We start from the raw sequence: 13,932 nt of genomic DNA, 5'->3' as shown, positions 1-13,932 counted from the left end.
CCTCCCCTTAATACAGTGCAGTCGCCCTGTCCCATATGCAAAAAAATATCTCCAAAGCATGATGCTACCACCCCCATGCTTCACAGTAGGTATGGTGTTCTTGGGATGGTACTCATCATTCTTCTTCTTCCAAACATGGTTAGTGGAATTATGACCAAAACGTTCTATTTTGGTCTCATCTGACCACATGACTTTCTCCCATGACTCCTCTGGATCATCAATGGTCATTGGGCAAACTTTACGAACAAAACGGGCCTCTTATTGACATGTGCTTGTGTATTTTAAGCGAGGGAACCTTCGTTGCCGTGCTGCATGATTTCAAACCAGACGTCTTAGGGTATACAACAGTAACCTGGAACAGTGGTCCCAGCTCTTTTCAGGTCATTGACCAGCTCCTCCCGTTGTAGTTTTGGGTGATGATTTCTCACCTTTTAGGATCATTGAGACCCACGAGGTGAGATCTTGCATGGAGCCCCAGTCCGAGGGAGATGACCGTCATGTTGCTTCTTCCATTTTCTAATGATTGCTCCCACGAGGACCCTTTTTCAAACAAGCTGCTTGGCAATTTCCCCGTAGCACCTTTCCAGCCTTTGTGGAGGTGTGTACAATTTGTCTCTAGTGTCTTTGGACAGCTCTTTGGTCTTGCTGGCATGTTAGTAGTTGGATTCTTACTGATTGTTATGGGGTGGACGTGTCGTGTCTGCTAGCAGCTAAGACCTCAAACAGGTGCATCTAATTTAGGAAAATAAAGGAGTGGAGGTGGGGACATTTTGAAGGCAGACTGACAGGTCTTTGAGGGTCCGAAGTAGCTGATAGACACGTGTTCAAATACTTTTTGCAGCTGTATCATACAAATAATAGTTAAAAAATAATACATTGTGATTCTGGATTATTTTTTTTTTTTGATTAATTATGTCTCTCACAGTGGACATGCCCCTACGATGACAATGTCAGACCCCTCCATGATTTCTAAGTGGGAGAACTTGCAAAAAAGAATATATAATTTCTTTCTGGCTTGTCTGTGTGCAGTACTGCTAAAGTTCACACACACACACACACGTGCAGATGCAGGGTTCAGGCTGGTACATGTTTTATGCTTCTTCACAAGCTGCCACCGACAGTCGCTCAGAATGCTTAACCTTTGACCCCTAACATGCGGCTCTGATGAGGCACCCCTCCCACACACGTCGAACCTCTCCCAGCTCGCCTGATGATGGCTTTCCAACATGCCTTTAGTCACACACAAAGCTCTTTTTTTTGCCTCTGAGAGGTCAACAGGTGCCAGCAGAAGTGCTTTCAACCAGCTGGATTTTTGGAGATAAATTTAGTGTAATACCTTGTTTTAACCAGCAGAGTGCAGCAGCAGATAGTTTTCTTAGATTTCTTCTTGCCCTTTGGCAATGTGTGTGTTCCTGATTCAGAAGTTTGTACATGTATACATCTGTGAATACGTGTTTATGTTTCAGTCTGCCTGCAGTGTTTGTGTGTGCGTGTGCTTGCGTGCGTGCGTGCATGCGTGCATGGGTGCGTGTGTTTTTACATGGGGCGGTATGTAAGGGACAAAACCTTGCTGAGCACATGTGGTGACTGTCAGAGATGGAAAGCAAGCAAGAAAAGGAGAGGAAATGAAAGAAAAGTAAAGGAAAGGAAAACAGGAATGGAAAGATATGGAAAGGGGGGAAAGGAACGGATATACAGTGTGAAAAGAGATAGCAGGAAATGAAATTATAAGGATATGAGGAGAAAGGATATAACAAGGAAAGAAAGAAAGTAAGAGATGAGAAAAAAGTGTGGAAGATAATGAAGGGTAGGTGAAGAGTGAAAAGGCAGCGATAGAACAATGGAGAAAGAGAAAGGAAAAAAGCTAAGGATTAAGTCGGGTCTCTCTGGCTTGTCATTCCTCTTTAATCAAAGCTCCATATGTGAAAAACTGTGAGGAAAGAGAAACAGAGGGAAAGAAAGAGAAAGAAAGCAACAAAGTGGAAAACTAAACTCCCAAGGACTCCAGATGAGAAACAAAGATATAAATGCAAAAAGGGAACGAGGGAGCGATAATAGGCTACAGTGTCCAAAAACAAACCCACAAGTATCCCTTCTTTTACCAACAGACATCTTTTTATTTTTGTCTCCACGCCATTCAATAAATACAAAATACAAACCAGCTTCATTTTCATAAACAACCATAATAGAAAAAAATCATACAAATATTACTTAATTTGAAACAGAAATGGGAACAACCAAAGCAGAGAAGCGATGAGATCAACATGAGGCGAAGGCAAAGCTCCTTTTGGTTTTACACTGAAATAACAATCAGCTGAACCCATTCAAACTTCTCTTCCAATGAAACCCCACTGATCCTAATGGCTTTATGATTGATATTGAGTGGAAATACAGTGGCGCTCATAAGTTTATGAACCCATGCTACAGTTGACTAAAGAGAGGAATAAAAAAATAATCATTTGGAAATTTACCTTAATGCCTTAATTAAAAAATAGAAAAAATCCAACCTTTAAGGACACCAACTTTCTTTGTGAATGAATAATGTATTGTGAATAAATACATGTTCTTCCTTAAAATACAGGGGGCATAAGTATACACACCCCTATGTTAAATTCCAATAGAAGCAGGCAGATTTTATTATTAAAGGCCAGTTATTTCATGGATTAGGATACTATGCATCGTGATAAAGTTTCCTTAGCCTTTGGAATTAAAATAGCCCCCCTCTCTAGGTATGGTGAAGGGTGTGTGATGATGGAAGGAAGTGGCTGAAGGGAAGTTTCAAGGTTTTCTCTGTTTTTTGTTAATTTTTTTAATCCTGCTTTGCTACCCAGAACTGTGTTTCTGTATTACTGCTTATTCATATTTACTGGTAAAACACACACACACACACACATAAGCACACTCACACATACACATTCACACAGATTTAAGCAACACTTTCCTCTGTATCCAGTGAGAGCGGTGAGAGCTACAGTAGCTATGGCTGTACTTCTGAAAGAAGTCCTGTCAATAAAATGCAACTGGCAAAATCTTACCAAAGTATGTCCTTCAAACCAAGCTGAGAATCCCATTGGACAGCAGTGTTATATTTCTACATATATATATACCTTCCAGTCCTGGTAAGCTGTTTAAAAAAAAAAAAACTGAGCAAAAAGAAGATTCCAGCAAAATCGAAAGGCAGGAAGCAGAGGGCGAAAAGTCTGGTTGGTCCTCTTCATAGCTTCATAACTTCATTTAACAAGTCTTTGGAAATATATATACATTTTATCATATCTCCATATCTGCTCTTCTCTGTTCATTACAATCCTGAAGCTGATAACAGGGTGGGTGTGAGGTGAGGGACGGGGTGGGGGGGGACCCGGTGTGCAGCTCTGGGTTTGGGTCCGTCAGAGAGAGGATTGGTTAAATGGGTAGAGGAGCGTTTGGTGTTGTTTTTGTGGGTCCACACAGATCAGTGTCTCCTGGTTCGCATTTTATCTGGAGCTTTCATCATCTGGTCATCATCCTCTTTGGGATCTAAGGAAAACAGAAAAATCAAGAATCTCTGTATTAAGTTAAAGCCACATTTGAATCATGACAGAGAAACAAACATACATTTGTTTACGATGTTAGCTCCCTAAGACAAGTTTTCAAATGTGTGTAAATGAACAACATTTCACTGTACACTTAACCGATTGTCCTTGTCGTCGTATTGGAGGACAAGGACAGGGTAGGCCCTGCTGGTGTTGTGTGTGGGTGTTGTCATTGCTCACCAAGGCATTCCGGACAGCACGCACCCTCTGTGCGGGTGTTGTTGGTGCAGGTAAGTACTGGACATTGCTTTTTCTGACACTTGGTCACACCATGCTGTTGACAATAACAGAGGAAGCAGACGGGTTGGTGAAACGATGCAAAATGTAGAAGCACAGGAAAAAAGACACAAGACGCCGGTATGACAGGAATGCATACCACCAAGTAAGATGGGAAGGGACACTCTATCTTAATGCCGGATCAACTTTCACTCTCCTTTTAGCTCTATTTTTGGTCTCTATGTGGCTCTTAAGCTGCTAAATACTCTCACTATGGTCACCAGCCAATTGCTAGCTCGGTCTGTCTGCTGTTTGGAAACTGTCAATGAAAGCAGTGAGTGTGAACCGAAACAGTGAAGTCGTGGGCCGTAAAACCAAACCAATAGGCTGAAAGACTTGAAATGTTCCGTAGAGCTGAGGGGATTTGCAGAGTTGACAATGCTCTGTGGGTTCTTCACTCTGAGCGACTCCTTTCACATTACACATTGTCATTTGGCTCATTGATCATGTAAAAATATTGAGAAGAACAGCTTTAAAAAATCAAAATAGATTAAAAAAAAGACTCCATACACAAGTACAACACATCTGCTAAAGTACTGGCTAAAGATCATCTTGATCAGAGCACTTTTATTTTGTTATGTTGAAAGAATTCAGTATGAACTCTCGGTGAACTGTGTATTGTATTTCTATATTCTACTTCAAAACATAACTTGGAAGAATAACTTTTAATGGGGTGCCTTGAAGTTATTTTTTATAAGCAAACAATTTTAATTATATTTCAGTCAAATGTCAGCAAAGTAATAATTACACTTTGGGTCTTGTTTCTTGGCAGCCACAATACTCACATCACACCAGCAGTTAATGCATTTCATCTCCCCCACCATTGGTACCCAGGGATGCCAATTGTCACTGTTCTGGTAATAGTTCTTGCCAAATTTGCAGTGCCTCGGGCCATCTGCTTGCATCATGTCGCTGTGCTCCAGGCCTGCTGGAGTCTTCTCCTCCTCTGGACACTCCTTACAGCAGTCGGAGGGGTTACGTCTTACTGGATGACTGCAGGTCAACACCGGACAAGTCACCTTCTCACAGTGCACCTCTCCTGAAGACCCCTATGGATATAATGTAGCATTAGCGGCCGGTAAGCAGCAATTCTATTTTTTCCAGCACAACAGAAGCTGCAGCTGACTTATTGCTTTTTCCACAAAGTCTGAACATTCCCCAAGGTTTCACTTATGAGAAATTCATGTATGCCCAAGCTTCTTTGCAGTCCAACACAAGATAAATGATCCATTAAGGGATTTTGGAAAGTAAATCCAGCCAGATGTGGGTTTATTGATGTGTATTTACCTTGCATGTGCAGACAGCACATTTAATGTAGCCAAAGGGAGGTACAAAGGGATGCCATGTGGTTCCCGGGGCGTGCATCTTCTGGTCCCCTTCAAAGTAACAACCTGAGAGAAAGGAAAGAGGAGAAAACTGGTTAAAGAGGTCAGTCAGCAAGAAAATGTCTGAATGATTCAGTTTACTTTTAACTGTAGATGGAAAACGCAATGAAATAAATGCAGCATATACTGTACATGTAAAAAGAAAAGAAACACTACAAGAGAAAATCCTTTAGAGAAAAATCCAAAAAGAAAGAGAAGGAGAGAAGCTAAGTCAGAGACAGGAGAAGTAGTACCTACCTTCAGGATGTTCATCCACCCTATCTGGAACTTTCATGTCCTTGGGCTCCCTCCTCTCTGAACAGGAAAAAGGAAATGGAGACATAAAAACAGAATTAGTTTTCAACTTTATGATTTCTGTTGAAAGTACTTTGGGAATTCACCCAAAAGAATAACTCCCCACCAGGGACTCGAACCAGAATAACCACTATAAAACATGATATTCCATACGTTCATGTATCTCATGTACAATAAAAATATGTCTGTCTCACCATCACAGATCGGACAGCAATTGTCCTCAGGCTGAATGGTTTGGGAGCAGGTCAACACCGGACAGATGACTGGATCACAGATCACAGTTCGCTTCTGCAGGAAAAATGCAGAAAGAAGACAGTACATTTTATTTGTGACATAAAATGATATACAAAATTCAGTACTAACATGCACTTTATATGGCCAGCAAACTAATGTACTTCCCAGCTTCTCTTCCCTGCTTTAACGTTTTAGCGCTAAACCCTCCATCCTTGTTGACTTGTCTTTACCTGGCAGCTGCAGGAGAAGCACTTGTCGTAGTTGGGGGTCCAGCGAGAGCCGTGAGCGTGATGCTGGTTCTCAAAGAAGCAGGTATGGGGGTCTTTCTTCAGCTCCTCCGGGTTCTTTGCAAAGAGTTCGTCAAACTCCGACTCCTCTATCTCCCCCCTGGTCCCAAACTCACAGTTGTTTGGCACATGGACCTGGACAGAGGAAATGTGTAGAAAACAAAACAAAGGGATAGATGGAGGGGGATGACATGAAGGAAAAATACAGCATAAATGAGGTAGATGTAGTGGTGGGTGAAATGTGTTGAAATAAAAGGGGGGAAAGAAAAAAGAGACAGAGAAAAGAAAAAAAGAGAAAGGGTGGTTAGAGCATTAGAGATGTTGTGGCCACACCTGATTCAAGGCTGGTCTCAAGCTGACTTCCTTTGTTGACTTGATTTATTGTTCCTTAATGTGCTGCCAAGCAGATGGGTGTTTATGTGTTTGACCTGTTTGCTATTAAACAGCTGGACCCTACTGCTGCGTGTGTGTGTGTGTGTGTGTTTGAGATCACTTTCTTTGTTAGTAGCTGGCCGCCTAAAAGAACTCATCAACCACTACATCTGCGTTTGTCGTTTTTGTGCGTTTCTGAACCCCAATAAAAAGTTTATTTTTCTACAAAGTCTCTGCAGGCAGACAGCACCTGTCAGTGGAAGCGCTAACTGAGCAATCACACAGACGCGTTAAAACACTAAGATGGGTTAAGAAGACCCCAATGACTGTACTACTCTTCTTCTTTGTATAATCTAATCCCTTATTCTACTTTGTCAGTTATGGTTAACAATGCTATGACTTTCTTTACCAGTATCGGTACTGCTTCCGATGCTGCATAGAACGCTGGTATTGGTATCGGTGAGTACCGGAGTTTATGCACCGATCCAATACCATTTAATGAAGCTCTGAAGAAAATCTACATTTGTCTAAGTAGTATTATTTATGTTCTTGTTCCGTTGTAACTAACTGTCAAACTGGATATTAAAAGAAAGTTATGTGGCGTTCATTTTAATAAAATATGTAATAAAACACTGATATTGGATCAGTACTCGGCATCGGCTAATACGCAAACGTTTCAGAATCGGAAACAGAAAGCAAAATATGGTATCGGACCAGTGAAAAATCACTGTGAAAATCATGGCCTATTCTATTTGACAGAGGAAATGGCATACGTTTGAATAATGGATTTAAAAAAAAGTCTCAGCCACAAATGAATGCTTTTCTTTACATACCCGTCCTCGTATTTCTCCTCTGGGGTTCATCTTGGTGCTGACCTGGATGAAGGCTGTTCCTTGGTCCAGGTGTTGCAGTAACTCAAGACTGATTTCCTTTAACACTCCCTGAGCCTGGAGGAGAGTAGAGTGTGTTTGAGTTTGTTTCTGTATGAATGTGTATTTTTACATCTATTTGCGTGTGTGTGTGTGTGTGTGTGTGTGTGTGAGTGTGTACACAAATTTACCTGTGAGCCGTAGAAGCCAGTCAGCAGCCTTTTGTGAGTAGTGCTGCTGTCATCTATTTCTCCAATCTCAGCCAGTCCGTGGAGATGGGCGTTCACAGTGAGGTCGTCGGCCTTGCTGAGGCCTGTGACAACGATTTCATAATGCAGGTGACACTGTTTGTCCACGGACACCCAGGCATGGCCAGAGGCACCAGTTTTTACTGGTGGAGACACAAAGTGGCCAGCCAGAGGAGTGGGCAACTCTGAAAGAAGGGAAATTGGTAATGAAAGCGTGCATCCAGGACTTGAAAACATTGGTGACGTTGTTCTGCTATGCACAGTACATTTAGAAAGCAATTGCATGGATTTTATGAATTCCATTCCCTCCCTTGCCCTTCTCCATCCCCTGCTTCCATCAATCCGTACCATGTCTGGGTGTCTCCAGGCCGCTGTAGAGCAGGGCCCTAATCTGCCCCCTCAGCTCCCCCTCCTGGCCGTGTGTCGTGGCCACATTAATAAACAGTTCGTTCTGCAGCAGCATGTGGATGTGTCGCGCCTCCAGACGGCTCCAGCTGCCCAGCGCCCGGCCTGTGGCCTTGTTGTACTCTGGCGTCAGGTCATACAGCACAGTTCGCTTGTTCCGCCGCCGTGGCTTCAACTCGATAGTTATGCCAACAAACTCACTGGTGAGACCTGCGACCTGAACCTAGATGGTGGGGATGAGGGAGAAATGGTTAGAGCCTCCTTCCTTTCAAAAATATGTTTTAATTATTGTTCCTTCACTTGGATGTTTAACATTCACTGCGCAGAATGATGTACTGGCTGTTTTTGAGGGGTTGCTCACCTTAAATCTCAGTTTGACATGTGAATATAAACATCAAAACTAGTCTGAAAGCCAACTGTCGTTCAGATGGGGAACTCTGAGACTCCAGCTTACACTGAGAATGGAATTTTAAGTGAAGTAGGATAGATCTTGTAAAACTTAACAACAAATTTAGCTAAATCATAAATTCTGGATTTTTCAATGTGAAGGAGTAGATGTAATATTAAAAATGTTAAGAAGAGGGACTAGGTAATACATGCATATTAGACAAAATATAGAGTATTTTATTTCTTAAAACATGTCTGAAAGAGATTATTAACTGAAGGACAGTTCTTTTTTAAGCCCATTTTTTAGAGTTTCCATCAAAGTGTTTTTATGAACTCCCCATTAAAATGGTGATATTCAGTTTTTTGGATGGAAGATTGGCTCATGGTTAAATGATTTATTCCCTTTCTCCTCCTGTTAACACCATCACAAACATTTCAACTGAAACCTAAAACGCAGATGAATATGTTGCAATCTCAGGAAAAGTGGCAGTTTTTGTGTTTTACTATTATCAACTATAACAACAAGACATAAGAACAAAATAATTGTGTTTATTTGCGTAATGTTGTAATATTTTCAATCATGTAATGCATCTCCAAGTTATGTATCAGCATAACAAATGTCAAACAACGATCAACATTTATTTATTTAGAATTATCCATACCTGGTAGTCCAGTGTACCATTATCATGGAGGTTGAAGATAGCGGATCCCACGCCTCCTGTCTTCCCCGGGGTCAATGCATCATTGCTGGACATCACACTCTGAATAGCTGAGCCAAACAAAGACAGATCCATATCAAAACTCATCTTTAGAGCGCATTCTTGTTCAAATTGCTTATCTAAAACCATCACTTTTCCCCTCGGAGTCCCCCCCTAAACTAAAGTTTAACTATATTCTTGAGTGAGGGAGAGGAAGGGGGACACATTACATTCCCTCACGTTCTGCAACCACACACACATAAAAGCCACATAACCAGAATATCATCCCTTCACCAAGAAACAGTCATTGAGGAGACAGATTTAATTTAACCACAAATCAAGGGGCGCGTATGGTCTCAAAATTGTGTGCGTGACCTTCTGCCAAAAACATACATGTTACATATTGTTGCACTGTCTGTCAAACACGCACAAAGACACACACACCCAAGGTTAAGCCTTAGAATGAGGTAACCCTTGCTGAATGCAGCAGGCTTAAAAAGAGGGCCGAGAGGACAGGAGGGAATGAGTAACAGAGAAGGATCCGAAAAGTGCAGAGAAAAATACCGAAAATGACATGCAGACAGAAAAAAGTCAGAGAGGAAAAATGACATCAAAGAGACACAAAGGGGACAGAAGACAACGGAGAAGAGGAAAGTAAAGGAGGAGGAAAGAGAGGGATGGGAGTGTGTTGGGTTTGAATTCTTCACACATAACGTCAAGCTGTTAATCACGGTACTGAAACACCAACCGACTGGGACCTTGGCAGCACCACTGTCAGTTCAATCAGTGTGTCAAATTTGTACTAAGAAAACATCTTTTACACATTTGTGTCTGGTTATGTGCATGGCATTGCATGTGATAGACAATGAAAGTGTCTTTCAAGGGGTCCAAAGTGCTGGACACCTTGATATTTGATGTTCAAGTATGCATCCCATGAAAAGACCATGTGTGCCTGCTTTTCAGACAACGGTTTCAGACGATTGGACGGGCCACAACATTCCAAAAACCGGTCTCTCTTTCTTTCTCAAACATGCATACACAGTCTTGGTAGACCACCAAGTCAAACAGAGGTCCATACACATGGTTTTTCCCCCAGCGATAAGACTTGAAACGATGGAAACAGAAAGAAAGAAAACAAGTATTTATAGAGGAGAATGACAAGAACAGCCACAGATGAACTAGTACAAACCAATGACAGTACAAAACACAATCTTAGCAACCTCTGTTTGTTGCCTTTGCAGTGTTTGGTACCACCTCGCTGGAATGATGGGAAAGAGAGACATGAAGAAAACATGTTTTCAATTCTTCCCATGGCGAGGGGTTTAATTGCGGGGACACTTACTGTCACAAGATTTCCTGCCGGTGATGAAGCCAGAGATTTGTCGCGGTCCCTGACCCTCGGTTGCCACGGTGATCTCCAGCTGACCACGAGATAACCAGAAGAGTTCTCGGCTATTCAGGTCTGTCAGCACCTCTGCAAAGTCTGGATCCTGCACAGATTAAAACCGTCAACTTGACTTATACTATACGTGGGTCAACAAGTCAATAAATATAAAAACCATATTCCATTGTAAATACATGCCTTTTCAATACCAGAAATGCAAATGCAATATATTATGCTGTCAATATCTTGTTGACATTATGTTAGTAACACTGACGTGTTACCAGAGTAACCAATCCCCAACTTATTGAGACAAAAACAGATTGGTGATGTGTTTCCGACTAAAGTGAACGTATCCCTTTAGTTTATATCAAACAAAGATCAGATGAGCACAGAAAGCAAAACAGATCCCAGAGCAGTGACATCTCTTTTAAGAGAAGATTAATTCAACAATCACAAATGCATCACAAACTCAGCAACCATTAAGGACTTAGACACTTGTGTTACAAAACAGCTACAATTTTAAGTCATCCCACTTACAAAGACCTAAATTCTTGGTAAAAAAAAAATGGCTTGCATTGTTTTAACACGTTTCACATTGAAGTTTAATTTTAAGCCGGCCGACTGGACTCCAGGAGAGATGGGGGGTGTTGGTTAGGATGTTGCTGGAGTAATAGGACAGATGTACGAGCGTGTTGAAGAAATGTTACTTTTATGACTTCAGGGCCTCAGTTCAATATAAATATACATGTACCATAAATCCACACAGCGAGGAGCCAAAACAGAGCGGAAACGGAGAGGGCCTGGACAGAGGGAAGGTGACTTATAGTGGGGAAAGTGAATGGATAGAATAATGAGAAGGGAGCAAGGTGCAAAAGGATTTATTGGGGTCTTGTGTAAATCAGGACACTGTCAGAATTACTGGTCCAATAAAAAATGATTTCACACATTCAAAACTGTGTTTGCTTGTGTGTGTGAGTATTTAGAGATGGAAAATAAAGGCAAGTATCCTTTTCAGCTAAAATGATGTACAGTCTGTTGTTTATGAGCCTCTGTTATTTAGCTAGACTTGAGATGAGTCAGCGGTTTGAGTTTCTGCACCTAGCTCGAGGACACTTACAGGGGTCATGTAGCGGTTGCTAAGCTCAAACTTTTCGCATATTTCTCACGGATGGCCCCTCTCTCCGCTAGGCTCGAAAGAGGCGCAGCGGCCCTTCACGCAATTCCTGGCAGAATTAAAAACAGGCCCACCTTTCATCACTCCTCCTCCTGCCTCCTTCCTCCCTCTATCCATCGCAGACCACAGACCACTAACCACTGACATGTGTGAGGAGTGTGTACGCAGTCCATCCTCTCTACCTCCCCCATCCCTCCCCTCTCTCCTCTGGGTCTCTCCATCCCTTGCTCACATCTGTCTCATGCAAAAGTTCCTCTTGTACACTTTCTCGCTTCTCTTGTTTTCCCCTCACTCTTCCTCTCCATCCATTGTTCTTGTCATGTCTCAGGGTAGTTAGCTGTGATCAGACAACAGCGCTAGGATGTGGTGATCAAACCACATCCGCCTCAGAAAGGAGGAAGTGTGTTATATGTTCCTAACAACACTGCCCCCCCCCCCCCCCCCCCCAATTCATTGTTCAACATTTTTTACCTAAAATCTAACACTTATTTCATTCTGAATATTGGAATATTGGAAAATAAATTGTGGGGAAAACACTGAACATTTCTATTTTTCAGACATGAAGATAAAAATATTTGGTACAAAATACTATCTACAGCTTTTACTGTTGGCATCAGTCTTTAAAAGCCCATTGTAAACTGTAGACCTTTGTTATTGTGTGTAGTTACTTACATGTGAGGTGATGTTGGCTCGGATCTCTCTCAGGATGTGTTGTCGGTACACAAGCTGGACTCGGATGGGCACCAAAATGGGCTCTGAGGGGAGAGACAGATTTGAAGCACTGAGATGAAATTGGTAGAAACTGATAGACTGAAATGACAACAGAGATCACAAAAGAGGATTCTTGTCCCAGTGGTTTACTTGGAGGAATTGTAAAACAAGCATTTGGTTTAAGGGCACCATAATAGCTCCTGAAGGGGTGAGAAATCTCATTTTGTAACATTAAATACAATTTACAAATAATACAAGTTAACGTTTTTCTATATCTCAGTGCCGACCCTCTCTTCCTTCTTTGTCCTGCTTCTCACCTTTGTCTTTTTGTTTGATGAGGCCTTGAAGGATGAGGATGAAGTGGAGGTTGTTCTCCGTGTCACTCAGCGTCAACATGGCGAGGCCTCCCATGCCGGAGTTCTCCTCCTCCGATGTCAGTGTTGAACTGAATGTCTCTGTACACAACAAACATTCACATTACCATATTGAGTATCTGTATTCTGTTACAGGACTCCTATACAAATACTTCTCGGTAAACAAAGCCCAAACTTTTGAGCTACATTAATCCATGCAAGGCTTTTTAAGATTACATGAAAACGTATACAATTCCACTGCTTTATAAATATTGAGTTTACTGTGTACTACAACACAAAGACTAAGACATACAAATGTCTTAATGAACATTACAATAAAGAAACCATCAGAATGGTATAATATCCTGCATGCACACGCACCAGCAAACAGTGCCCTGTGTTTGATGATCTTCCCCTCCACTTCTTCTCGTCTGCCCGTGGATGTGGTCATGCTGATGCGCATCTGCTCAGACTGCAGCTGTCGCATTTGAGGCTTAGCCAGGTTCTTCCATACTCCACATATCTACACACACAGGCACAAAAACAGGCAGGTAAGCTACAACATTGTTGCAGTGTAGACAGAATTTGTCAATGAATATCAAAAAACCATACACGGCCTGTAATCACCAAACATTTTCATATATCTCTCACTCGTGAAAAAGCAAAACATGCACATCTGCTAAATACATCAACATCCATGTGATTGTACTCTCAACCCCAGGCTCTCAGCCGATATGAAGCCATATGAGAAGAGGGAAGGGAAATGTGGCAGTGTGCCGGCACCTCATAACTTTCAGTTCAGAGGTAATCTCCATTTTAATTAGCGATATTCTCTGTCCCCCTGCTAAGAGGTGATGTAACATGTGAACAATTCTCTTTCCAAAAGTTTTTGGTCCAGCAAAGTCCCTCACCTCCCCCCTTGTTCAGAAAGTTTTCTCTAAGGTCCTCTGGTGCTTGACACTGACATTTATCTAAAAATAATAATAGGCCAATTTCTGGGACCTGTATTTAGGGGGCTCCTGCCTCGCTAAACAGAGTGCTGAAATGGAATGAGGAGATGTGTGTGTGTATTTTGGCAGGAAAAGATGTGTAGTGATCGAGTCAGACCTTAGGGAGGATGTGGACATGGATGCATGGGTACTACTGTTACACCAACATCTCAGTTTACTGATTTATCAGGATAATATTGGCCTTTTATTAAACTCATTCTTGTATACCTCTGACTTGATGGCAGTTTCTCCCTCATGTAACCTTTTGAGTGAGTGAGTGAGTGAGTGAGTGAG

At 41.9% G+C, this 13,932-nt stretch overlaps 1 protein-coding gene across 1 annotated transcript in view; it reads right to left on the bottom strand.

Moving 5' to 3' along the window:
- Positions 1–2,804: 2,804 nt before the first annotated feature.
- Positions 2,805–13,932, bottom strand: part of chrd (chordin) — a 17,604-nt gene continuing 6,476 nt past the window's right edge. The window contains exons 7-21 of the mRNA XM_032510394.1: positions 13,031–13,172; positions 12,614–12,751; positions 12,258–12,340; positions 10,370–10,517; positions 8,992–9,098; positions 7,886–8,165; positions 7,481–7,722; positions 7,254–7,367; positions 5,992–6,183; positions 5,722–5,815; positions 5,471–5,527; positions 5,136–5,239; positions 4,634–4,897; positions 3,753–3,846; positions 2,805–3,516 (exon numbers count right to left, since the gene is read on the bottom strand). Coding sequence (XP_032366285.1) covers positions 3,452–3,516; positions 3,753–3,846; positions 4,634–4,897; positions 5,136–5,239; positions 5,471–5,527; positions 5,722–5,815; positions 5,992–6,183; positions 7,254–7,367; positions 7,481–7,722; positions 7,886–8,165; positions 8,992–9,098; positions 10,370–10,517; positions 12,258–12,340; positions 12,614–12,751; positions 13,031–13,172 — 2,124 coding nt within the window. The 3' untranslated portion in view covers positions 2,805–3,451. The remainder of the gene's footprint in view (positions 3,517–3,752; positions 3,847–4,633; positions 4,898–5,135; positions 5,240–5,470; positions 5,528–5,721; positions 5,816–5,991; positions 6,184–7,253; positions 7,368–7,480; positions 7,723–7,885; positions 8,166–8,991; positions 9,099–10,369; positions 10,518–12,257; positions 12,341–12,613; positions 12,752–13,030; positions 13,173–13,932) is intronic.

Source organism: Etheostoma spectabile, chromosome 3, assembly GCF_008692095.1.
Source record: "Etheostoma spectabile isolate EspeVRDwgs_2016 chromosome 3, UIUC_Espe_1.0, whole genome shotgun sequence".
NCBI lineage: Eukaryota > Metazoa > Chordata > Actinopteri > Perciformes > Percidae > Etheostoma > Etheostoma spectabile.
This window is presented reverse-complemented; position numbering and strand designations above follow the sequence as displayed.